The following is a 24,705-nucleotide window of genomic DNA, read 5'->3' as shown; positions in this document are numbered from 1 at the left end:
GGCTTTACTTCGTATCTTTCCCTGTATGAGTAGATTTTGCTAAATATATAGCGACAAAGCAACTAAAATCCTCTGAGAACGAAATCGTTTCCACAGGTTCGGAAAAATAAAATTGGAAAAGGAAAGAAAGACCTACAACGTTATCCACTCCTCTCTCTCTCTCTCTCTCTCTCACTTCATCCACTTCCATTTCAACTGAAAAACCAACCCATCACAGCAGAACCTTTCTTACATTCAATCTTACAGCATTTACACAGTGTCGAAGATGGAAAACATCGAAAGATTAGCCATCACTAATCCACTAATAATCACAATTATACATGTAAAAACTTCTTCTTCCCTTCCTACTCCATGACAACACCCACCAGATCGCCTCTATCATACCCTTATGCTCCTCCACACAGTACAATCTCTCTCTCTCTCTCTCTCTCTCTCTTTTTCCGTGTGTCATGTGAAGACCAATGAAATGGGAAGGAGGAAAAAAAAAACCCTTTTGTTCTTTAACAGCATTCGTGAACATTACTTGGATCCACTAAGGAAAAAGATGAAACTAGAAAGGCAAACTAAAACGAAAAAGCTTGGCATCAGCATCATCATCACCATCAGCATTTTTACTAATTTAATTAAAAAGGAGGGAGAAGAAGTTAAATTCTTTCCTTTTTGTTTTTAATATATGAGAAGAAAAGGGAAGAGAAAAAGGGAAGAACCTACCTTGGTCTCCCACCAGATGACCCTCCACTACCGGATCCATACATGTGATGGTGACTCTGATGATGCGCATGATGCACATGATGCCCCATCATCATCATCCCCCCGTACATCCCCCCACCTCCCCCAACCCCATACCCACCCGCGGAGCTCCCGCTGTTCACGACGGTGCCCCCGCCGCCCCCGCCGCCGATGCTGCTGCCGTCCCCGCCGTCCGATCTCTCCCCGCCCTTCCCCATGGCCGCCGTCTTCTCCCCCTCGATCTCCCGGAACTTCTGCAGGTACACCTTCAGGGGCTCCACGTACTCCTCGAACCCCAGCGTGGTCATGGCCCAGAGCAGATCGTCCCCGTTGATCGTCTTCCGCTTCTCCCGCTGGCACTTGTCCGACGCCTCCCCCGTTATGAAGCTTATGAACTCCGACACGCACTCCTGCAGAGGAAATCCGGGAGGTCCCGACAAACGAATTATCACACCAAATAACAGCTCCGTTCGCGGCAGCAACAAGGGTTCGACAAGAAGGGCAAGGGGCAAGGGGCAAGCCTGGCCTGCCGCCGCCGCCGCCCGTCATTTTTTTTTACCTGCACCGTCTCCTTGGCCTCCTTGGATATCTTGGCGTTGGCGGGGAGCGCCTTCTTCATGATCCGGCTGACGTTGGCGATCGGGAGGAAGCGGTCCTGCTCCCGGGCGAGGGCCGAGGACTCGCTGTTCCCGGCGTTGTGGCCTCCCGAGTCGTTGTCGGAATCCGCCATGAACCTCCCCTCGATGCCGCCGGGCCGAGGGGCGGCGACGAGCCGCCCTCGAGAATTCAGGCGCGCGGGGACGAACGTCGCTCGAAGCGAAGACGGTGGTGGCTGGCTGTTCTCGCCGGAGGGTTTTGTGACCTTTCGGACACGACCGAGGTCGTACGGTAATAGAGAGAGAGAGAGAGAGAGAGTGAGCGTGAGTGTGTGTGCGCGCTTCGCTTCGGCTTCGCTTTGCTTCGCTTCGTGTAGGGAAAGTGGGAGGGTTTTTGATTCGGACTTGATGATTTGTGTTATGTGATGCGGGGGTGGATTTTTCTTTTTTTAATATCGGATCGGAGGAGCGTTGCGGGTGACACGTGGGGGCCTCCCCCGCCGTTCGTTTATCGATAAGTTCACGCGACTTGGGCGCGCGGCGTGCCGTCCGATGTGCCTCGGGATCGCGGGATCCCGGCCGTCCGATCACCTCGCCCCCGCACGTGATCTGGGCCCTCTGCGTGTCCCGATCCCCCCGGCTCGGCTCGGCTCGGCTCGGCTCGGCTCGGGCTCTCTCCGCTTTGTACGTGAGACTTTCATTAAATGTTTTAAAAGATGGAATTGGAACCCCTCCGCCAACCCTCGATTGATTAATTTTTTTTTTTGTTTTAATTTAATCTCAGTGACGTGGCAGTGTCTCCTCCTGTACTTGAGGAGATCCATATGCCTCAAAAATATTGGGGAACGATTTTTTCCGTCAACCGATCTTGAAGATGCCGCGCGGGATTCTCAATAGCATCAACCAACGAAAGTCCCGGTCACAACTTATTCTCGCGTACTAAAATATGGAATGATATGGCCAGATATTTTCTCGATATGTTCTTTTGACTAAATGTTGCCTGATGCGGTTCCTAGCTTTGGATTAGATAAAGCTAGGGGGCTAGAAAGCTTCTTTATGTTAAATCAAATTTGGACTTTTCCGGCTAAAGAAGTTTCCACAACAGTTACATTTTGGTTTTAGTGTCTTTCCGCACGAAGCTGCGCTGTTCCAAAGGACTCCCTTAGAACTTGCGAGACCTTTTTGCTTTTAGCCATGCGAGTAACTTCTTAGGAATTTTTATAAACATGCAATTACCACGTTCATTGATCCTAGAGAAACGATATCGGCATTAATAAAATGGTGTTGCGATCTTACGTGTCGTTAATAGATTACGTTGCGATCTTACGTCTCATTTTTTATAGGATAGTTCGCATTTCTTTTTTTCGCTGGTAAATCGACACATGCCATGAGCAACAAATCGAGATAATTATCAAGGATTGGTCTTTCTATGTTTAGCTCTTTTGCTTGCCAAGCCATGTCTGCGTCCACGACACGATTAAGGCACGCAATTCATATCGTGATTAAAGAAACCGCATGAAATACTTTCCCTTGCACGACGGTGAACATATATTGTACCGGACATATATCAAACCCTAAGGCATGTGTTCGTGTTTCTATCGGGCTTCGACCCACATTTCAATTCTCAATTTAAGAGGTCGGTGAGGTATTTTCTAAGACGAGTTTTCTTGTAAAAAGAACTTTTGGCGTACTTTTCCATCTTTAACGAGTGTTGAATGGGTCGAGTGATGCCAGATAGTCATCTTTATCCCTCATCTTATCTATTGCCCGCCACTCATGGAGCGACGTTTTTGCTAATTTTTCTCTAATGCAAACATGAATTAAAATCTAAAATCAGATGCATAGCCAATTTTTTTTGGGCTTAATTGGAGTAACCATTTTGGTTCAAACTTTTTTTTATCTTCTCAAAAATTAATAATTTTCACTTAAATCTCAAATATGGCACGAACAATTTGAAAATTTTAACATAACAAGGATCAAATTTACGACTCGAGTAAAAGTTAATTCTTTTTATCGAGACAAAAAAAGTTCGGATCATAATTATTATTCAAGATAAAATTTGTGCTTTGTTTTTCTGGAATTAACTTTGTTTTTTTGCTAAAAAGTATTCATTTTTAAGAATTTAAAATGTAGAGAAGGGAGTGCCCTACCCAAAAGGACTACAAGCCAGACAAAGTTGTTGGGGGGGGGGGGGGCGGTCAAAGCCGCTCCAAGCCGCCGCCATTTGTGGCCATATTCCATGACGTCAGCGTGACGTGCGGTTTGATTTTACCAATTCATTCATTTATTTATTTTTGGTTTTTTTTGCCAGTTTCTTTCAACTGCTAGTGGAGCGGAGCCAATGGACGAAAATGGGATTCCCCGGGGGGGTCAAAAAGCCTCGCTCCCACGCCCCCCGTCCGCCATGCATCATGCGTTTTGACCGCAGATGCTGCCCCCTCCCCACCACGTTGGACGGTCCTGATTTCTCGCAATCATGCCCGGCGGGCCCCGCACCGAGCAGCACGTGGGCCGTGACGGGGCGCCCTTGATGATTCGAGCAGGTGGTGGGAGGGAGGAGGTCCTTGGTTGACCGGCTCATGACGAGACAAGCGAGGGAAGATGGGTCAAACTGTTCAAGTGTCGATTCCTCAAAACCTCGATCGATGAAACGCACGGCACGAATTCGATCCCTCGCACCAATTCGTGTTTTCCACTAGGCTTTTGACCCGCATTTTCATTCTCGCTCAATCAAGGCGAGGCCGATCTCGCCGTCGCTAGGTTCTCTTGCTACTTTCGAGGCGATCTTTGCTAAAGCCAAATACGGAAGGAGGATAAAAAAAAGAAAAAAAGAAGAAATAAAAAAAATTATTAAAAAAGATAAATTATTAATTATTAAAAAATTACTACGTCGTGGTTTTGGTATGGGTCGAGTCGGGTATGGGTTAAGAAAATTGCATTCCGCATAAATGGGTCATAAGTGGGTTATTAATTATTAAAAAAATTACTACGCAGACTGCAATTGGCCAAAAGAACTGAATCAGAAAATGTAAAAGGTTTAGGATTAAATTGGCAAAAATGCAATAAATTTATGACTTTTTGAATAATTTTTCCGGACTCTCATCAAACTGTTGAAGTTCGATTCCTCAAACCTCAATTGATTAAGCGCACGTCACAAATTCGATTCCTCGCACCAATTTGTGTTTCCATTAGGCTTTTGAACCTTAGTTTAACTCTCGACTTAAGAGATCGATGAACAATTTCTAAGACGGGTTTTCTTGTAAAAAGAAACTTCCGGTGTACTTTCCCATTTTAATGAGTGTCGGGTTTTCCTCTCCCGCCAACCTATTGCACGCCACTCATGGAGTGGTGTGTTTGAGTGTCAATGACCACAGTAAGAGGCAACCCAACTTTGGCTGAAAAAGACAACGAGTTTAATAATGTAACATCATTCTTAAGTTGATTCAACATGAAGCCAACGAAGAAATTGCATCTTTCCTGTGCTTCTCCACTTGTGTCGAAAAGCGGGAAGATTCTACGAGAATCCTGCCAAAGGACACATTGGAAAAAGCAACCAGGCTGCAATATGCATGTACGACTGATATTTTTAACTTCCGCGTGCTTTTTGAATACAGTCAGCTGTATATCATTAGAGCCATCTTCAACTCTTTGAAGAAGTGATTGACAAGTTTGGTGTTGATAAATTTTGCCCATGAAAATTTACTGGTTTGTCCTATATAGTGATAGCTTGATGCACTATCTTTGGCCAACTACATTTCATCCAGCGACAAGCAACCGGTTGGATTCAACCCGAAAACCGAACATAACTAGCCTTACCTGATTGATTCAAGGGTGGTTCCAGGAAGAACTGATCCGCTTCTCGATTTTGAAAACTTCGAATCAGCTTTATGTACCATGACTAAGTTAATGAATCCCGCAACCTCCATCCTGAAGTTGGCGCATAAGACAATTCAACTAACTTCATGACGCCCATTGCACATACTCCTCCACTCGTTGCCGCCCTGTGATTGATACCAACCTCCATTCAAGCCGCTCAATGCCATTGCCGGTGTTGCCCATTGCACATACTCCTCCACTCGTTGCCGCCCTGTGATTGATACCAACCTCCATTCAAGCCGCTCAATGCCATTGCCGGTGTTGCCACTATCTACCCACTCCTCTCTCTCTCTCTCTCTCTCTCTCTCTCTCTCTCTCTCTCTCTCTCTCTCTCTCTCTCTCTCTCTCTCTCTCATATGAGATAGTGACCTCAATTCGAGATTCTCAGTCGAAGGCGATCTCTAGACTAAGATTGCCCGAGGCTAAGTGCGCCATTGGCAAGATGGTTGTGGCCTTCGTGGTTGTGACTAGCTACGCGTATGCAAGATATGCAATAATGGAGATAGATACGGAGCGAAGAGACAGCAAGGCAAAGGTGCGATGAGGGTGTGGAGCGAGCAGTGACGGAGCCCCTCACCTCATGGGGGGTGAGAGAAACTCAGCGATGGATCGCATTAGAATACTTAAATATTAAATCACGCAAGTTTAAGCTTTTAAACAATTGATAATGGTCACACAAAATCTCAGAGGCGGGGAGGGAGGAGGTAAGGTTTAGATTCTTGGTGTAAATTTTCTCTAGAGTCATAATATTTTGGACAATTTGGATGACTAAATCAGGTCTAATCATCTCCTAATAAATTGCCATTAGCAAATCGTAATCTTCCTCCTTTTAATTACTTGCACGAATGCCGCGTCGAGTTAATGTTTTATCCCAACAAAAGCCGCTTAAAATGGGAAAAAGATTTTACTTTAGGGTTAGCATTTTAGGAAGGTGGGTCGCTCTGTTGAAAAGATTAATTTGGGGCAGATTCGAACTCTTTTGGATGGGAAAGTTATTGTGTATTGTTAAGTTATTACATCGAAGTAGTATGCTTCTATATATTTCGATGCTGCAATTAGTTCTCTCTATTTTATGGCTCGTAAAGTGAGCTTACAAAAGCTAAATCGAGGATGAGAACTTGGCTATCGATGCAAGCTATTAGGATACGTAAAAAGATCAAGTTAAGACAACCAAACTTTACGTATCAACTGCCCTTCTAACTACCAACTTCCGTTTCGGAGATTTCGAGGATATAAAGACAAGTAAGCCCCTAGTTATGGATCTAATCCACGAAATCTCCCCTGCTCATCCTTTGCAAACTTTGACCGCATTCAATTGAAGAGTGTCAAAAAGGGTAGCTACGTAAAAATGTCAACTGCACCTTGTAAATCTTCATCTTCATTGCACGAAACACGCGATGGAGATTGAAGAACAAACCCCATGAATAAATATGAGGTACTTAGCTTTGGAGCTTCGACCGCGATCTTGCGACGATGACCATCTTCTTCATCTTCTTCTTCCTCGTTATCTCCGACGGAGCTGCTTCGATGGAGGGCTTGCCTCTCGAGTTCTCGAGCCGAGACGAGCTGGTGGAAATGGCGGGATACGGCGAGAAGAAGGTGTCGACCGTCTTGGTCGCCGGCTCGGTTTCATGCGAGGGTCGCTTTCTCGGCGATGCTCGTCATCAGCTTCATGCTTGGCCAGTCTCCGGTCTTTACCTATAAACTCGAACTCTGCTATTTGAAAACCCTCTGCCATTTGAAACCCTAAAGCTAGATACGACCTTCATGATTATTTGACTATTACTGTATGCTGACTATAGTCGTCAGAATCAATCCACAGGTGCTTTAGTTGGTGTGAAATGTCGTACAAGCAAGAACGAGATCAGTTTGGCTTGGACTCGAGGCATCGCCGATGAATTTGGCGACTTCACCATCGATCTCCCTTCCCACCTCCACGCCATTCCGGACCTGCCCAAGGAATGCTCGGTTGAACTCCTCCGAGTCCCGAGAAGCTCGCTCTGTCGGCCGGCTCGCGGCCATAGACGCAAGAGGTTGAGATTAGCTTCGGTCCGGGACGGGGTTCGCAGTTACGAGGTGGGAAATATAAGGCTCATGCTCATGCAGTCCTCAAGGCTTGCAATGGAATATAGAAGCAACAATAAGAGGGTCATGAATAGAAATCTATAGCTAGTTGATCATTCAAAAAGGACAGTTCCGTCCGCAGAATATAATTCGATACATATTGAATGACGATTATTTTGAAGGCAAGGCAAGAGCATGTTGGCGATTTGCATGGTCTTGGGCAAGTTGTACTTGTTCAGATGATTTTCTGAAGGTGTATATTTTAATCAGTAGCTGGATGATGTTGTGTAAATTCGATATTTAAATAATTTTTTTAATTCAACTCCAGGGTGTTATAGGCTTTATTTTTGGGTACAGATATGGTCCACTTGCCAATGGTGCATTGTTTGGACCTGACTGGTCTGGTGGGAAATCTTAGGCCCATCCAGAAATTGCGGCTCCCTTTCTTTTGTTCTGTTTTTTTTTTCTTCTGTAAAACATGGTTTTTGGGCCAAAATTGCTCTTTTTCTTTAATCTCTCAACCATCTAAAATTGCTTTTTTTTTTGTGAAATTTCTAATCATCCGAAATTAATTTTCTTTTAGCTTTTTTTAGAAAAAAATTACTCAAAGCCCCAATGAACTTTGGAGCAGTACACATTCGTGACAAACTTTCAACTGTTATACAATAGCCTTGAACTTTCATTTTGTTTCATTTGTTAATACTCCATTAATTTTTCTTTTAGAATGTGCGATGCACAAGATTTTATTGGGGTAAAAAGTGTGCTTTGCATCTCATTTTTTGAGGCCAATCTCTTTTTTACTCATAGGCCCTGTTTGGCAACCGGCCAAATAGTGAAAATTTCTGTTCTTTTGTTCCCAGAATCAGTTTTGGAACAGAAATCTATTTGTTAAATTTTTTGATTCTGGGCACAAAAGAATTTGTGCCTAGAATCAATTTTGAAGTAGAATCAAGAATAAAAAAAAAGTAGCTTTTTGATTCTGGGAACAAAAATGAGAATCAATTTTTTTTCTTCTTCTTTTTCTTGGTTTTTAATGTAGCTTCTAATGTCCGGCGCGAGGGCCACCCTCGCCGTATCTGACGAGATTAAAATATTTTAATAAAAAAATATTTTATCGGCTATGAACAAAAAAACTTATTTTACCAGCCATGGCCAGCGACTAGGCCATGAAAAAAATATATTATTAATAAAAAAATATTTTATCTGCCATGGCCGACGACCAGGCCATGGCAAAAAAAAGGAAAAAAATATTTTCAATAAAATTATTTTTTATTAAAATATTTTAAGAAAAAATATTATTAATAAAAAAAATATTTTACCGGCCATGGCCGGCGACTAGGCCATGGCAAAAAAAAATAAAAAAATATTTTCAATAAAAATATTTTTTATTAAAATATTTATAAAAAAATATTTTACCGTCCATGGCCAAAAGAAAGAAAAAAATATTATTAATAAAAAAAATTTTACCGGCCATGGCCAAAAAAAAAAAAAAAATTATTTTTTAATAAAAGTATTATTAATAAAGAAATTTTTTACCGGCCATGGCCAAAAAAAAATAAAAAAATTATTTTTAATAAAAGTATTATTAATTAAAAAATATTTTACCGGCCATGGCCAAGAAGGAGGAGAAGAAAAAAAGAAAAGAAAGAAATATTAAAATATTTAAAATATTATTAATAAAAAGAAATTTTATGCCGTTACCAAACGCATTTCTGTTCTTTTACTATTTCAGGAATAGAAATTTTGGGCCGTTACCAAACGCCTTCAAATGCTCAGAATCAGTTCCCGGGCACAGAATAAAAAAGAATCATTTCTGAGCAGAATCAGTTCCCGGGTACAGAATCGTTGCCATGCGCACCCTTAATTGCTGTAAAAAATGAAAAAAAAAGGGTGAAAACTAAATTGACTAAAATACTAACAATAGGAAAAAGATACTATCAAATATCATATTAAACATGTGTATGCTAAAAATAAGATATATGGTAAATTCACTAGTGTAAGGGATGTCAAGTGACTTGGATGTGTTTGATCTAGCTCTTTTTGTGATCTTTTTCGATTTGTTTATGCAACAGTTGAACTGCTTCTGTGCACCTGAATTAGCTCTGTTGAGCTGCTAATGCTATTGAATGAAGTTGGTCATTTTGAGTAAGGAGCTGCTGTTGAACAGAAGTTTGGTTTCATGCTACAAAATGAAGTTCCATTTTGTGCAAGGGCCAGCAACTGATGTTGAATGAAGCTGTTAAGTATGCTATTGAATGAACTGCTGTGTACACCTCACAGCCATTTGTATAAGCCAACTTGATCTCAACTTCAACAACAGGAGTTCTTTCATTGATCATCATATCAAAAGTATAACCAAGAACAAGAACCAAGAAAGAACAAGCATCCATTGATGCATTATCGTCTCCTTCTTTGCTTGTGCAAGCTCCTGCTTCAAGGTCATCACTTTTCCCTTCATCAACATGGAAGGAGTTCCCTTCATCAGCATCATCTTCATCAGGCATTTCCCTTGCTGCATTGCAATCGGTGAGCTTTTGTCTTCCATCGATCAGCTCCGAAATAATTTCCCTTATTCAATTCAATACTTTTCGATCAAGTCACGCAAAAAAACTTGCACTTCCCTGGCATATTAAACCCGGCACGTTCTATTAAACCTAGCCCATCCGTGAAACTGAGCGCATCCGTGAAACCTTCTTCCTCGGTTTATTCTTGTCAATGCAGTTTGCTGTGATGTTTGGAGCAAGATACCTCTGATTCGACTTCAAAGCAAGTCGATTGACTAGATCGTGTTGAATGAGGCATACTTCCGCTTGCCGTAGTCCTTGATCGAACGCGAATTAGGGTTCTTGATTTTGAGTTGCAGCTCCACTTATTTGATTGGGGGTGGAAGAAAATGGCGTCTTAATTAGGTTGTTTTAATTGTGATTGTAAGGGGACGGCGTCATTTTCTCTTGTAGGATGCCACGTTGGATTATTAACGACCACGTATGATGAAAAAATTAATACAAAAGCCACGTGTGTATTTTCATCCATTTAAAACTGACAAACCGAACGAAAGGACTTAATTACGAGAAGTTGAAAAGTTTTGGGATTTGAATGTATGATTTGACAGTTTAAGGACTGAAATGCACGAAGTTGACAAATTTTAAGATTTTTGCCGTAATTTTCATAATTTTTTCTTGACATTCAGCGTCGCCCTCGAATCTTATTTTTTTTTTCAATATGATCCCTGAATTTCTAAAATGTCGCTCAATATAATTTTTCCGTAACAAAAACTAGCAGAGCTAGCTAACACAAACGCTACCACCATTAACTTGCCATCAAGTTATATAGCTTGGCGTCTAGGTATAGCAATGGCTCGACCACCATTCTAGTTGCAACTTGTTGCCACTGCGCTCGGACGCCACCATCGCCAACTCAACCACCACCCGTTGTTGTAACTTGTCGCCGCCGACAAGATACACTTGACCACCAACGAGACAGACTCGACCACCACCTCTTGGCCATTGCTCATTGCATCACGACTTACTCGATTACCGCAAGCCAATTGAAACTCGGTCTCGACCATTGCAACTATTAGATATATACATTGATTTTTTTTATATTTCTCAGGACTTTAATTGTGCATATCCCCAATTGATTATAATTGGTATTATGTTTACCTCATTACCTCGGATAGTCATATAATTAAACTTATAAATAGGCTTGCGTACTTTTCGTTACGACACGCGTTGAAATACACAAAAATTACTTGATTCTCGTTTCCGCATATTTCTTATCTGCAACCATCGACATCCAAAAGTTAATACTGTATTGTTCTCTCTCACCTTGTGGTCGACCGCTATTAACGGAGATTACACGCTTGGTCGTGACATCTATTTGAGGTCCGTCGAAGAGTGAGAGAAAGAGCTCCCGAGGTTGAGCTGAACACGGAGGTTCGGCACCGGGAGCGATGGTGATGAGGCACGGCACGACGACACAGGTGACTACGAGTAGAAAAGATAAAGGATTTCATTTATAGAATTTAATGGAGCGGGACACTCTACAACATCACTATGTACAAATTTTTCCGTGCTGGCATGCCACGTAATTGCTGGAAAAAACAGGCGACAGGAAAGCCTGATTAACGGAATGACCATATTGAGCATGCATCAAATTGAATAAGAAAAAAAGTTCGAGGATAATATCAAACATCGGACAAAAGCTTAGGAGCTACCCATGATATTACCTTTTTTCCGGGGGCCTATGCACAAATAATGCAACAAATGAGGAGAGTAGCTTTGGAAAGAGTGAGATGGAAGGGAACCAAACCAAGGGATCGAAAAAGGCAAAAAGAGCACAGGGTATATTAATAAGCAACCAAAATAGCAGTTGAAGTTACCAAAACAGCATCATCATCGTCTCTCTCCTCCCCCATCTCTCTCTTCTCTCTCTCTCTCTCTCTCTGTGTTGGAGGAGGAGGAGGAGGAGGAGGAGGGTGGAGAGAAAGGGGAGGACTTTGTCAAAATGATGACGTGACGAGTATTCCCCCCCGCACTAACCCCTCCCCTCCCCTTCCCGTCACAATCACTACTGGGCCATCGTCCGATCTTCCAAACTCGTCGGAGTACAATTTGCCCCTTCTTCCCCCCTCTCTCGCTGTTTGGTTTCTCCCTTTCTTGGGTTCTCCCGTTCTTGGGTCGGGGCTGCCTTGTTCCTTCGCTCGCTCTCTCCTCCTCCTCCAAATCTCGTTTCGCTTTCGTCCTTTTGCGTTCGTTTTTTCATTTGGGTTTCTCTAATCTTTTTCCCCCCTTTAGTTTTAATCCGTTTCTTTATACCCTTAAAAGTTCCTGCTCCCGAACAGGGCGACCCATTTCACTGTCGCTTCGATGGGTGCCTGCTTCTTCACAGTGGGAAAGTAGCACTTTTCGGGGCGAATGGGTTTGTGGGTTCGTGGGTATAATCCTTAAAAGGCGTTCGAATCGAGCTTTGAATTGTGCGAGTGGGGGGCTTTTCTTGTTTAATCTTTTTTTCTTCTCTTTTTCTTTTTGGGGGGTGTTAATTCTTGAGGGGGGGATTTTCCCCTTCGTAGCGTTGAGGATAGATAGGATAAAAGAAAGAGGCTTTAATTGGAAAAAAGATGGGGAATGTGAACGGAAGAGAAGATGGGTTGGGCAGTCCATCTGGAGTCGATGAAGAAGGTGGCGGTGGTGATGGTAGTGCCCAGGATAGCATGGGTGCGGCCGATGAGGCGCTCGTTGGGTACCCTGCGCCGGCTGAGTTGATGGGTCAGTCTCCTCCTCACAGCCCAAGAGCCACCCAGTCTCCTCTGATGTTCACTCCTCAGGTTAGCCCCTTGGTTTTTTTTTTCCCTTTTCTATTTCTGGGTTGATTTGATTTCGTGACATTCCCCCCATTTGGAGGGTGTTGGACTTAATCTCTGAAAAATAAAAACTTGTAGCAGTTTCTTTTGCATGTGGTTTCTTAATGGTTTTGATTTGATGAAGCTGTCTCTTGTTTGGTTTCTGTTTGGGAGAGATTTCACTTTGGATTTGAGTCTGTTGTTGTGAGCTTAGTAGTTCTTGTGATCGTTACAAGGTTGGTTCTGTAGAGAACTATGATTGATAGTTGAATTGATGATCTCTTGGAAAACCTTTCTGGGATTTTGGATTGATGATGAATTACTCTTCTGCGTGTGTTTTTCTTTGGTGTTCATCAGATGTTTGCTTAAAGTTAGAGTGAATTCTTGGGTTTTCTTTTGGTTAAGAACATATGGCAATTCCTCAGCGTGGGAATAATACTCAGCTGCTGCAAATTTCTGTGCAATTCCTTCTGGACATGAAGATCCGGGATATGTGAAATGGAGCATTCTTGCAAAAAGTATTCTTCCTTGTTTTATTATGTGATTTGCGATCCCCGTAGTTTGTAGAGCTTCTGACTTCCTTTGTGAAGCCCGATCTACATCGTGGGGAGCTGAACAATTTCTCATCTGTATGAGATCTTGTCGATCCCCTCTTTGCCAAACCATTGCCATGTTTACGCCTCAACGATCAATTTTGTACCTGGGTCAGAAATCTGTTTATTCCAAGTAAAGGAAATATTTGTTTATTTGTCATGAGTTACTTTCATTGAGATTTTTAAAAAGATCTAATTGTAGTTTGCTGTCTACTACTTCCCGGTGTCACCCTTAGGTCCCGGTGGCTCCACTACAGAGACCAGATGAGATGCATGTTTCTGGCCACTCCTGGATGCAAACTTCCTCGGGTTTTGAAGATGTATGTAGTGAACAAGGGATACCAACCATGATCACATGGTGTTACGGTGGTAAGGAAGTTGCTGTGGAGGGATCGTGGGACAACTGGAAAACAAGGTTCCTTCCCTTTTATTTCTTTAACTCTCTGTTCTAGTGTTGTTTCGTCCTCGATGTTTTGCTGGAGCTGCACTGCACATGACCTCAAGTTTGAAACCTTTACCCTATTGAGCAGGATGCCCTTGCAGAAATCAGGGAAAGACTTCACAATAATGAAAGTATTGCCATCGGGTGTTTACCAGTATCGGTTCATTGTTGATGGGCAGTGGAGGTATGTGCCCGAATTACCCTGGGCCCCAGATGATGTTGGAGCTGCTTACAACATTTTGGACTTGCAGGTATGTGATTTGTTGTTAATAAAACGGGGTTGTTATTGTTCTAATAGGCTGGAAATGCCTTTACCATGGATAGTTTGTCTTCAAGTGGGAGTAAGGTGCTTTTGTCTCATTTACAGTTAGGTTAATGGCTGGAAGGATGGTTTGTTCTTTAACAATCTAATTTGAATTAGGGTAGTGTGCCAAGTGGAAGCTAGGGTGAACGGCTTCTTTGTCATTGACTGCCTCGCTGAACATATTGACTGCCTCGCTGAACATTCTTTTATTGTCCTGGTCCACACCTTGGGGTTTCTAGTCTTGTTCTTTTTTTATGGGTTAGTGTTCTAAGTTCTTATATGTGGGAGAACTTCCTTTATTCCATCTTCCCTTGGTTGATTGTTCTTCCCTGTCGAAATTGTAGTTTGATAATTCTTAAATTTTACAAGCACAATCATAACTGTTCAAAAGATCCTGATTTTAAGATACTCAGATTGATAAATGGGCTCTATAAGTTAGTCTGTCAATGTATGGCACTCTTCCCAGCCCGTTGATTTCCCCAAACAAGGTAAATGATAGTACTCATTCCAAAAGATGGTTGGAATTGTTGCTTTGGAGGAAGAATGACTTTATATCCTGATTGAGGCTGTAACCGTGAGCTCTATCTGTTCTGGGGACAAGTACTGCTTAGATAATGACAGATGTTTGTGGGAATATCTGAGCTTTGAAATATCTGCTACTTGGATGGATATTCTACTTTCAGTATTTTTATGTCTATCTTCTCGTCTTTTGGAACATGAGTAATTTGTACAAGTATCTTATTCAAATGTTATTGATGTCTATAAGATGATTGATAGGATCAACGACTGTATTCATTGTCGTATAGATCTTGATGCATCTCTTGACTGATCCATCTAGGTACATGACACTATGTTCCTTTATTCTATAGCTGTTTTGTGTAGCATGGATGAGTTATTGGACAATCTGGATTAATGCATGCTATGTTCATATCGAATAATCCACCATTAGACTTTGTCTTGTTTACAAAGTTTGGGTCCCTCTTTCTGGTTGGTTAATCTGACCAGTTCATCATTATCAGCTAAGCACGAACGTCCTTTTATGAGGAAGCACCACAATTTCGCCCAACTGGATAGTGGATTCTAGGGACTGTTATCAAAATGGCATGAGAAATCCACTGCATGAAAGATTTAAATTGAAACCAACCGAGACTATTTTGTTAGATCAACTCAATCTGAATTCTAGATACCCTGCAATTGAAAATTTTGCATCATTGCTGGAAAGCTCCTTGGAGTAGCGATCCCAAAAGAAAAAAGTTTCTAAGCGAGCACTTTGCTAGAATGAATTGCAACCTGTGAATGTCACGGACGGGAAGTGTCGTCCCTTGACATGAGTATATACTTGATGCACATGCATGTCGTGCATGATTTCGGAGGTGACCCTTGGGACAATAATTAGTTTTAAGCGATTTTTTCTTTTGACATTAGCTGAACATCTTTCGCCACTCAGTGTATTTTTTACATTTCAGCAGTTTATGGTTTATACAACCCTTTGGCCTTGGGGGAAAAAGCAGTTTATACAAGTATCTAATATGGATGACTTAGTTTCTTCTCTGTTTTGGCGTCCCTTACTCCATGATTGTTTTCTCATATTAGTGGAAGAGTAACAAATAGGTGAATATTTTCTACTATCTCAATGATAGCAATGTTATTCCATCAAGTGAATGGATTAGGGTGATGCCGTCCTCCGACTAGTTTCACTGTTATATATGGCTTCATAAGAATCGGCATGAATTTGGTTCAGTTTCACACGCATTCCTTGTTCTTGCACACAATCTTTATGGTAGACGAGTTTGAGAACGGGAATTTCTTATGTTGCATTCTATCAAGTTTTCCTCTACAATACTGTCCGTCTCTTCATTTATATGTATCTGAGAAGGTTCGATCATGAATAAACCAAGATTAGATCTTCCTTGTCGATACTTTCCTTTTTCTTGACAAGGGATCACTTGATCGGTGAATGCTGAAATCATGAAATATTTCACTAATTTCATGGATTTGGTAAGACGCGAACCGAAGTCTGTGTGGAAGGCCAAAGCACGGGATTTTTGCAATTTGACATATTTTTCGTGCAACGAAGCTTATTTTGTTATTTTACATGACGTTTAACAGTATAAAGAAGGATCCTCTTTATAAGGCCACCTTAGTCATGCAACTTTATATGTTCATGGAAGATGAATGAAGAAAATCATGAATTTACAGTCTCATGCCTTAACTTGGATGAATATGCACCCACAAGTGACACAGAAGTCTGGGATGTGTGCATGTTGCATCTGTGGTTTTCCCAACTAGTGCATTGAGTTGGATGTATGGATTATATATTTCCATCTTGTGACGGTAAAGAGGAAACTTCGCCGGAAGTGCGGTCATATATGTGAAGTTGCTATTTGATTGTGCAAATTGGTTTCCAATTGAGGTGACTGGTACTTCTGATTTTTCCCTGCAGGATTTTGTTCCTGAAGACCTCGAGAGCATCTCCAGCTTTGAACCCCCACAGTCCCCGGAGTCCAGCTATAACAACTTGTTTCTTGGATCCGAGGATTACGCAAAAGAGCCGCCCATGGTTCCGCCTCACCTACAGCTCACGCTTTTGAATGTGCCGGCACTCCACATGGAGATTCCACCGCCTTTGTCGAGACCCCAACACGTGGTGCTCAACCATCTTTATATGCAGAAGGGGAAGAGCAGCCCTGCGGTGGTTGCACTTGGCTCGTCGCACAGGTTCTTAGCCAAGTACGTGACGGTGGTGCTCTATAAATCCTTGCAGAGGTAGAGCATGTGTACTTTGTATCTGAGTGGGCTGTGTAGTATTCAGCCAGTCTTTTCCATTTGATTAAGAGGGTAATGCATTTTGTCAGTGGCTTATACTAGGAGGTCAGAAAAGAGTCAATCGCGAATGGAGCCTAATTGTAGTGATTTAGATGTAGACCATTTGATCGGATAGATGTTCGCGTCGATAATTTGGTCTGGCCTCTTTCGTGGTTTCGCCCGCTCATGCAACGAGGAATCTATCAAACATGTAGCACTGGAATTGCAATACTAAGAACTGCTCTCTCATTTTGGAGGAGAGATTGAATGACAGCCTTCTTTAATCATGTTTAGGATTCAAATTACAGTCATGATTGATTGTTGCATTTCTGATTTAGTGACATAGCAAATCAAGGTAACATCCAAGTCCAAAATTGAGGCCATATGTGGAGATAGTTGCTTCAGTGAGAATAAACCATAACTAATATATTACCGAGAATAGGCATGCCATCGTGTACGAAATACAAAGCAGGTTCCCTATCTATTCAAATCTTACAGATCTATGCTACTCTGCTCACACTCATACACATTCTGCTTATCTCCAAATTTGCAAGACAAATGACTAAAGGGCAAGCTCACATAGACACAGCTAATTGAAAACTGGGCAATTTGGGACCTTAATTCCTGGCGCGGTCGGACACGATGCTAGAGGACAGTGATCGATATCGGTTGCCCACCATTTCAAGTTTTTGTTCTCGTTCTGCAGAGCGAAGAACAACAGAACACCCATAAAAGCCGTCCCAGCATCCAATGCCGCAGATAAGACATAATTATATTTCTGCCACCAGCGTTTCCGGTATCTAAAGACGAAATAGTTGAAGATCGTTCCAGTGATGAGCCAGCTTGCTATATTGGTCGGAGTGGCTGGTGGCATTCCCGCGAATCCGTAGGATATGACCGGAATGTTTATCAAGGCAATCCATTTCTTTTCTGGGAAGATTTTGCTCAATGCCCAAATTGGCACAGGCAGGACAGCTCCGATGAGGAACAACCAAACCAGGTTTCTGTATAATCCTCCTGGTCCGAACAGCCTTCTTGGTCCAATCAATCCCCATATAACAGAAGCATCAAAGGTAACACGGTACTTAGGGCACGTCCATGGAGAATCGGGGTGTAATGCTTCGACGTCGCAAATGTTCTCGATGCTATCTAGCATCCACCATGCAACCGCGAGGTTGACCACTCCAGAAACTAGAGTACCAACAAGCTGAAAAAAGAACATCAAAACCAAGAAAAGAAAGAGCCATTATGCCATGACAGATACAACCTCGGGATACTAATGAGAGCCACGAAAGCAGGAACCTGGGAGCTGCAGATACCTGAGCTGTGTACATGCAGCGGGGCGGAATCTTCATGTAGTGCCCGAGTTTGAGATCAGATAAGAAAGAGAGAGCATGAATGGTGCTGATCCGTCCGTAGATCTTGAAAAGCAGATTCGCAATGGGTTTTCCTGGGAGCACATACCCTATAAGGAACTGCGCGATGATGTCGTATCCGGGTTGCTGCAAAAGAGAAGCAAATGGAAAAGCAGCATGTCAGCAATGCAAACCTTGCATTAAAGAACATAGAGAGAAGCGACCTAGTAACTAGCACCTCTATTTTTACCTGGTTGGTGGTCGCTTGAATGACCCCAATTGGCAGTGTAACAATAAAAGCCAAGCCGAAGGCGAATATCATCCCCCACCATGGCAGCTGAACTTCATCTTTCCACACGAAAGACATCATAAGGGATACGACGGCACTTCCTAACAGTAGAATGAGGAACCACCATTGAGGCACTTGTTTGTAACTTTGCATTAGCTTTGCGTGAATGTCCAGTTTTGCATTCTTGATGGCAGCTCTACTTTGCTTCATAATCTCGCTATAGGACACAAGCATGAAACAGTTCCATGAATGTATCCGTGTGAGTGTTGATAACGTGACATTACCCGATACATCTATTCAATTGAAATCAATAAGCTGGAAGGGACCGAAAAAAGATTTACCTGCCATGGAACAATGCCACATGAGTGAGCGTAGCCGTGAACCGAGCGAATCCCGTTGCTATTGAGAGGGCAAATAGAGGGCTCAAGTATAGCTTCCCATAACTTTCATAAGCAGAAACATTGAGATCATATTCTGGGGTCAATATCTTGGTGGTATCATACTTGAGCCCATCAGACTTGAACAGCTGATTCGAAAATATTGGGAACTTTCGAGCATTGAAAGTGTTGTACTTCCAGTAGCACAGAGGCACTATTATGTATATGAACATGATGAAGCCAATCCCGACATTGGCAATTGAATGCCATGGGGAAACGAGCGGGCTTCCGTGATAAGCGGAGATTCCGGCCCAATCAAGCGTGAAGGCGCCGACCCCGAGTCCATGGTATCCTGATCCTACTTGTTGGGCAGTGATACTGCGTGGCCAGGCCCAGCAGACCCAAGAGAAGAATGTCAGGATCGGGAATAGATAGCCTGGAAGTGCGTAGTAGACAAAGCTCGCCCCCATTGCCATGAGAAAGAACTGCATTCGGGTAAATCCTCTTGTTTTATGTTCCCTTTCATGGAGTGCTCTGCCAATAAGCAAGAACAAAAAGAATAGTGAGTCATGCTGTTCAACATAAAAGAGGATATAGAGAGGAACAAGGAAGGGATGTGCTTCCGATTGACATATTAAGGGGCTGCAATTTTCACAGCAGACTTTCTGATTTGCTCAACCGCTTGCAAGCATAAGGAGAAGAGCGAGAATAAAAATTTAATTGTGCATATTTTGCTGGTTTCCCCTCATTTCAGATTTGATACTATTTAGACACATGAATAATCTCACAATAGATCCATTTGTATTGATTGATTGTAGAACTTAGTGCTAGAGAATACATGGATTGCTTTTGTTTCTTTCGTCTAAGCATGATTAGTTCGATTGTTTCAATAAACTGGAATTCATGGACGATGAGAACTTCAGATGTTACGACCATTTTGCGGACCTGAACAGAGAAACCTGAGCAAGATTTGCAGGCCACCACATTTCGACAGGATCCACAAGGTACTTCCTCAGCAATCCAGCCCAGCCATATCCCAGTACCTGGATACCCACAATATAAAGATCAAGTGATTTTTAGAATTAGCACAATACACATATGACTACTCGAGGATCATAGAAGTGGATAAGGAGAGAAATTGAAACTATATGCAATCTGGAGCTCCTTAAGAAAACTCCATCTCAGTCCACTTTAAACTAGGAAACGAATCATTCCGACCCAATATGTCATGTTTTAGTCGCATATTCCTAGCTCTTGATGCCAGATGCTTAATTCATGCTCCATACTAAATGACCGAGTCCTTTTGTAAGAAGTTTATTACAAACACCAGATGCAGAACAACTAGTCCTCTCGAGCCGAAACAGCCTAAAGTTATCAGTTTTCCTACCACAAGGTGGGAGAGAACATTGACCGCAACCGAGGGCCACAAATGGGGTTTGGGGTCTGTGAATGAGACAGTACAACATTTAAACAGGCTTTAGCACTCGGGTAAGACTAAGACTAAAATGTAAAACTAATCCTAAAACTTCTGACAGCAGTTTTTGGTACACTACTAACAATAACCGCACTAAAGTTGCATAATAATTAGACAACTGGAAACAGTAAGCTTTATGAACACCCTGGCCTTCTCACTTCAACTCGAAAACATCTAACCAATAATTGAAAAAGAGAAGGCGAACACACAAAGACCCCAGACCACAAAACACACGAACTAGTCAAAAGGGGACCAAAGGAATCAACTCTTTTCCTCACCTGTGTGGTCAAGACAATGAGGAGGCCACAGAGAAAGCTCAGGTTCTGCTTGTAATAAGCCTTCATGACAGTGATGGCTCCAATGGAGTACGCATCGCCCCCACCGATGGACACTCCGCAGTTGGCGAAAATGGTGATGATCACATGCTCCTTCATGTTGAAAGGCCCCGGGTTCAAGCTAAAGCCGTACCCAAACACCTGGTACTCTTTCCTGGGCAGAGTCCTGGCCATGAACCTGCCGATGGGCAACACCGCGATCTGCATGAGGATGGCCGAGATGGTGAGGGGCTGCGTCCGGAAGGTGAAGAAGGTGTTGAGGAAGATGAGGACGACGCACGAGGCCAACCCGAGAGTCCACACTCGGAATGTCATCACCGGGAGCGATGGGTCGTCCGTTTCCGGCACGACCAAGGCCACTTCTTCCACCGGGCATCTTTCTACTTCTTCTCCAGCTTCTTCTGAGAAGTCTTTCTTTGGCTTTTCCGGGTCCAGCGTTTGGTCTATGGCGGCCATTGAAGGCAGGCTCGGGGTGGTTAGTGATGGCTCTCAAAGCTTGGATGTGTTATGCCTACAGTGTGTTGGGAGCGACAGAGCTCACTCCCTCTGTTTTCTACCTGTACTGGACCTTGGTACTTCTCCTGGAAAGTGTTGAGCTCCGAGGTAGTTATATAATACAAATGGGACACGAGTTTCTTGTCGCTCGCCGCACAAATTCGATTCCTTGTATTACCAATTGCAAAGGATTTCGTGCTTTCGTTATCCATTGCAATTTTTACTCGCGTCTTATTTGATTTGTGAGGTTGATGCGGTTGCATAAATCCGAGAGTTACCCATATTAAATGGGGTTCCTAGAGAAAAACGTATTAATGATCAAAAGACTTGTAAGGCTTTTGTGCTTTCCAACCAGAGCTTTTCACACTTCGTTTGTTCGCTAGGATTTGACGGGAACTGGTTGTTATGGGACCTTGCTGATCTCGAGACCCTACTGTCTCTTTTATTTTTTCAAGAATGACAAGGGTAAAAAGAAAAAGGAAATGACGGATTGAACCTGCTTTCTAACTAAAACATGCTGTTTTAATTTATAATCTTATCATCCTACATTAACATTTGGAATAACTATACAAATGATTCATAAATTTTAGCTCAATCTATAATGTCGTCCATGAAAACTAAACGAGATATTTCTTGAAACGACACCGATTTTATCTAGTCATTGCCGACCATCTTCCTGTCACGGCGGATAACCAAATGTGGATAATATTACTCGAAACAACAATGATTTCATCCATAAAAACGGAATTGAGCTGCAAATTCAGGCAAAAACTTGGCCGTGAGGGCTTGATTGCATATTTCACTCAAAGGTTTAGGACTATATCGATTCAATTCAAGGATTTATGACAGAATTTAAATTCATATAGTAGGTATAGTATTGAATCTGCAATTCTCACGGTATAAAACAAAAAAGGGTCGTCTTCTCTCGTTCCATCACGCACACATATCCTGCCGTGCTAGTCAAAGTGTCCTAGCGAGGTACTTTGTCTTCTCTGATTAACACCAAATCATCAATCAGATACATCGTGATTTTATTTAATGCTGCTGCAGCTAATTTCAAATTTCTTTATTCTACCCTTTGGACATATTCTGACCGCCATCTGACTCTCTACTGCAAGATGACAAGTTTATATTATATTATGCACAGAGGGTCTTCATCAACAACTTCTTCCTTGATCCCCCCATTTCATCATGTGAATCGATGGAAAGCAAAGCTCTCATGCATACATCTTTTGTCCCTTCGCCATTATTGCTTCCAGTCTCTCGCAGTTTCCCTTGTAACCCAACTAGCACGATTCGACAATTCTTTGTTTTTTTATAAAGATTATAAAAACAGCAACTCGAATTAAAAAAGTCAGATTCTGACAAACTGCCCTCTCAAGGCACTGTCAGAAAATATTTAAAACAATAACAACAGTATCTAAACATATCAACTCCCTAAAGAATAATGTGAGAACAAAAACATGCAGATGTTTTGTGGACCACCATCTTCGAGACAAAAATAGACATTAGATAACTGTCGAATTAAGGTTCATTTGAGCCTAGTTAAGGCCTCCACTGCTCGCAGATAAGAGGCTATTCATTGACAGGAAATGTGTTGTTTTTAGCTCAATTTTTTTATATTTTCGTTCTAGCAAAATATGTTAAAATTTATTTTCTCTGCTGTAGCTACCGGATGCGTGACGCAGATAATTTTCAGAGAGTGTGGGACCGTGGTAGTCTAATTTGTAGCTTATACATTATTGTGGGTAGGGCTATCTTCACTTTTTTTTTAACCTAAAATACAGCGTTTTTAATTTGATTAGCTAAATTAGCCTTAGCTTTTGATTAAGCATACATTGATATTTAACACATAGTTTTAGGCAATTATGATCCATGAATTGCTGCTTCCTTATCTCAGTTTACTTCAGAAATTTTCCTTTTGAAGAACACAATTTACTTCTACCCTCAGAAAGGCAAAACAGAAACTCAAATTGGCATTTATTCTATTTGTTGCTTCCAATCTGAAAAACATAAAAATTAAACAAGGTAAACACTCAAAAAGGAAACGAGAAGATCGAGACTAAACTTTTAGATTGTTCTACCGTGAAGAAAGTCGTTTATACCTTTCACAATCTCAAAATTCAAGATGGTCACATATATGTTGAGAGGAGGAGAGTTCTTTGATGAAGCAATGGAAGTTCGAATTTATGGAGATTGTAACTAGGTTTGGCTCTCCATCAAAATCACGTAAAGCTACAAAAAAAAATGACGTCTTACCAACTCAAATCAACTGCATTATACCATCGCGGCGTCGACAAACCCATGGACTTGTGATCGCACGAAGAAAGACTGCTTTTCAAGTTTCGAACAAGGTTGTGTTCCGAAAGATATTGAAGGTAATTTGGTCAATCCACTTAAAAAATGTGTGTTATAATCTAAAATGACGTGGAAATAGCCCCACCTATTTGTCTTCCTTGAAGTATAAAATATAGTTTTGTAAAGAAATTAGATACTTTTTCTGCTCTCCAATCAAAGCATGTGTCCAGCACATGTGAGAGAGCGTTTTTATTTTTATTTTTATTTTGTGCGGTCATCTCATAAGATTTTCATTATCACTATCACTGTGAATGATGCTTCTTACAATATTATATACTAGCGTGACTACCTACATGATGCTATGTAAAACTTAAAAATGATTTTCGAAAACGGTGCATATCGAAGTTAAGAGTAAGATAACGAGAAAGAGTGTTCGACATTCTGGAAGAACAATTCCAGGTTTTGTTATAATGAAAATGAAAAATTAGATCGTTTGAACTCATAGTCTGTATGTGAATACAAAAGTAGAAAAGAATGAAGCTTAAGAGACATGAGAATGTTTCAATTAAGTGAAGATACCGTGCCATGAGTATTATAGTTTATGAGTAAAAAGTAGCATAGAGCAACAAAATAAATAGTAAAATTACAAGTTAGATATGATGAATGTTGTGTAATGAAAGTGATGTTAAACAAACATGTATTATCGTACATAAGCAAGCATTGTTTTCAAATAAAATATTTTTTAGATAAACTTTAAACGATTTTATTGCTATAAAGGAAAACAAAGATAAATGTAAGCAAACGGTTGGTTGGGTACGTTTATTTGTGTTTTCATGCATAAACAATAAGACCATTTAATGTGGTTTTAGTTATTTAAATATTTGTCTTACTAACCAACCAATTTCTACGATTGTGTTATCAATTAGTTTTGCATTACTAACTCTTATCGGATTAGTTACGACGTTTATGTGAATTGTTTTTAATTACGAACTTCTCTTATGTGTGACAAAAAGACTTCATTTATATTTTACCAACTTTATTTACCTTCTTAATATGTCTTATATTGACTAGCTGTTACATGAAAGTACCTACCATTATTTGAGAGACAAACCAACTTTCTCTCGATTGAGTAACCCAATAGAAAAACTGGCGAATTAAACAATATAAATAAATATTGGTGACTAACTCAAATGAGAAATAAGAACCCAAAAACTAGTTGATAACTCACTTGGAGAAAAGTTGATAAATCCCATAAATTGAATTTAGTGTTTTCATAAGAGTTGGCAAATCTAAGGCGTAGTTAAGAAATATAAATAAAAGTTGATAAAAAAT

General features: G+C 41.5%; 4 protein-coding genes across 4 annotated transcripts; 2 read left to right on the top strand and 2 right to left on the bottom strand.

The window, feature by feature from the left end:
* Nucleotides 1-211: 211 nt before the first annotated feature.
* LOC115677844 (nuclear transcription factor Y subunit B-3-like) lies at nucleotides 212-1,681 on the bottom strand. The gene is made up of 2 exons (XM_056303727.1): nucleotides 1,289-1,681; nucleotides 212-1,139 (listed from the first exon to the last, which is right to left on the bottom strand). The coding sequence occupies exons 1-2, from the start codon at nucleotides 1,457-1,459 to the stop codon at nucleotides 708-710; spliced, it is 603 nt and encodes a 200-aa protein (XP_056159702.1). The 5' UTR covers nucleotides 1,460-1,681; the 3' UTR covers nucleotides 212-707.
* Nucleotides 1,682-6,480: 4,799 nt separating this feature from the next.
* LOC115677821 (uncharacterized) lies at nucleotides 6,481-7,587 on the top strand. The gene is made up of 2 exons (XM_030601032.2): nucleotides 6,481-6,891; nucleotides 7,024-7,587. The coding sequence occupies exons 1-2, from the start codon at nucleotides 6,675-6,677 to the stop codon at nucleotides 7,368-7,370; spliced, it is 564 nt and encodes a 187-aa protein (XP_030456892.2). The 5' UTR covers nucleotides 6,481-6,674; the 3' UTR covers nucleotides 7,371-7,587.
* Nucleotides 7,588-12,065: 4,478 nt separating this feature from the next.
* On the top strand, nucleotides 12,066-17,018 carry LOC115677880 (SNF1-related protein kinase regulatory subunit beta-2). The gene is made up of 4 exons (XM_030601120.2): nucleotides 12,066-12,591; nucleotides 13,436-13,614; nucleotides 13,730-13,892; nucleotides 16,389-17,018. The coding sequence occupies exons 1-4, from the start codon at nucleotides 12,385-12,387 to the stop codon at nucleotides 16,713-16,715; spliced, it is 876 nt and encodes a 291-aa protein (XP_030456980.1). The 5' UTR covers nucleotides 12,066-12,384; the 3' UTR covers nucleotides 16,716-17,018.
* Nucleotides 17,019-17,150: 132 nt separating this feature from the next.
* LOC115677878 (oligopeptide transporter 3-like) lies at nucleotides 17,151-21,217 on the bottom strand. The gene is made up of 6 exons (XM_030601119.2): nucleotides 20,524-21,217; nucleotides 19,717-19,814; nucleotides 18,736-19,305; nucleotides 18,356-18,611; nucleotides 18,070-18,252; nucleotides 17,151-17,957 (listed from the first exon to the last, which is right to left on the bottom strand). Exons 1-6 carry the CDS (start codon nucleotides 21,034-21,036, stop codon nucleotides 17,340-17,342), a joined length of 2,238 nt encoding a protein of 745 aa, XP_030456979.2. The 5' UTR covers nucleotides 21,037-21,217; the 3' UTR covers nucleotides 17,151-17,339.
* Between the last annotated feature and the right edge of the window lie 3,488 nt (nucleotides 21,218-24,705).

Source organism: Syzygium oleosum, unplaced genomic scaffold (genome assembly GCF_021117445.2).
Source record: "Syzygium oleosum isolate NSW1041296 unplaced genomic scaffold, Sole_v2.1 Sole_v2.29, whole genome shotgun sequence".
NCBI classification, from domain to species: Eukaryota; Viridiplantae; Streptophyta; class Magnoliopsida; order Myrtales; family Myrtaceae; genus Syzygium; species Syzygium oleosum.
The sequence above is the reverse complement of the archived record's forward strand: the minus strand, read 5'-3'. Positions and strand labels throughout refer to the sequence as shown.

Excerpts from the sequence above, each read along its gene's own strand:
- LOC115677844 (XM_056303727.1), bottom strand. The coding sequence starts at position 1,459 with ATGGCGGATTCCGACAACGACTCGGGAGGCCACAACGCCGGGAACAGC. Across the intron at positions 1,140-1,288 it reads AGGCCAAGGAGACGGTGCAG|GAGTGCGTGTCGGAGTTCAT; the intron begins GTAAAAAAAAAT and ends TTTCCTCTGCAG.
- LOC115677821 (XM_030601032.2), top strand. The coding sequence starts at position 6,675 with ATGACCATCTTCTTCATCTTCTTCTTCCTCGTTATCTCCGACGGAGCT. Across the intron at positions 6,892-7,023 it reads TCATGCTTGGCCAGTCTCCG|GTGCTTTAGTTGGTGTGAAA; the intron begins GTCTTTACCTAT and ends ATCAATCCACAG.
- LOC115677880 (XM_030601120.2), top strand. The coding sequence starts at position 12,385 with ATGGGGAATGTGAACGGAAGAGAAGATGGGTTGGGCAGTCCATCTGGA. Across the intron at positions 12,592-13,435 it reads CTCTGATGTTCACTCCTCAG|GTCCCGGTGGCTCCACTACA; the intron begins GTTAGCCCCTTG and ends TGTCACCCTTAG. Across the intron at positions 13,615-13,729 it reads TGGGACAACTGGAAAACAAG|GATGCCCTTGCAGAAATCAG; the intron begins GTTCCTTCCCTT and ends CCTATTGAGCAG.
- LOC115677878 (XM_030601119.2), bottom strand. The coding sequence starts at position 21,036 with ATGGCCGCCATAGACCAAACGCTGGACCCGGAAAAGCCAAAGAAAGAC. Across the intron at positions 18,612-18,735 it reads GTGGCATTGTTCCATGGCAG|CGAGATTATGAAGCAAAGTA; the intron begins GTAAATCTTTTT and ends TGTGTCCTATAG. Across the intron at positions 18,253-18,355 it reads TTCAAGCGACCACCAACCAG|CAACCCGGATACGACATCAT; the intron begins GTAAAAATAGAG and ends TCTCTTTTGCAG.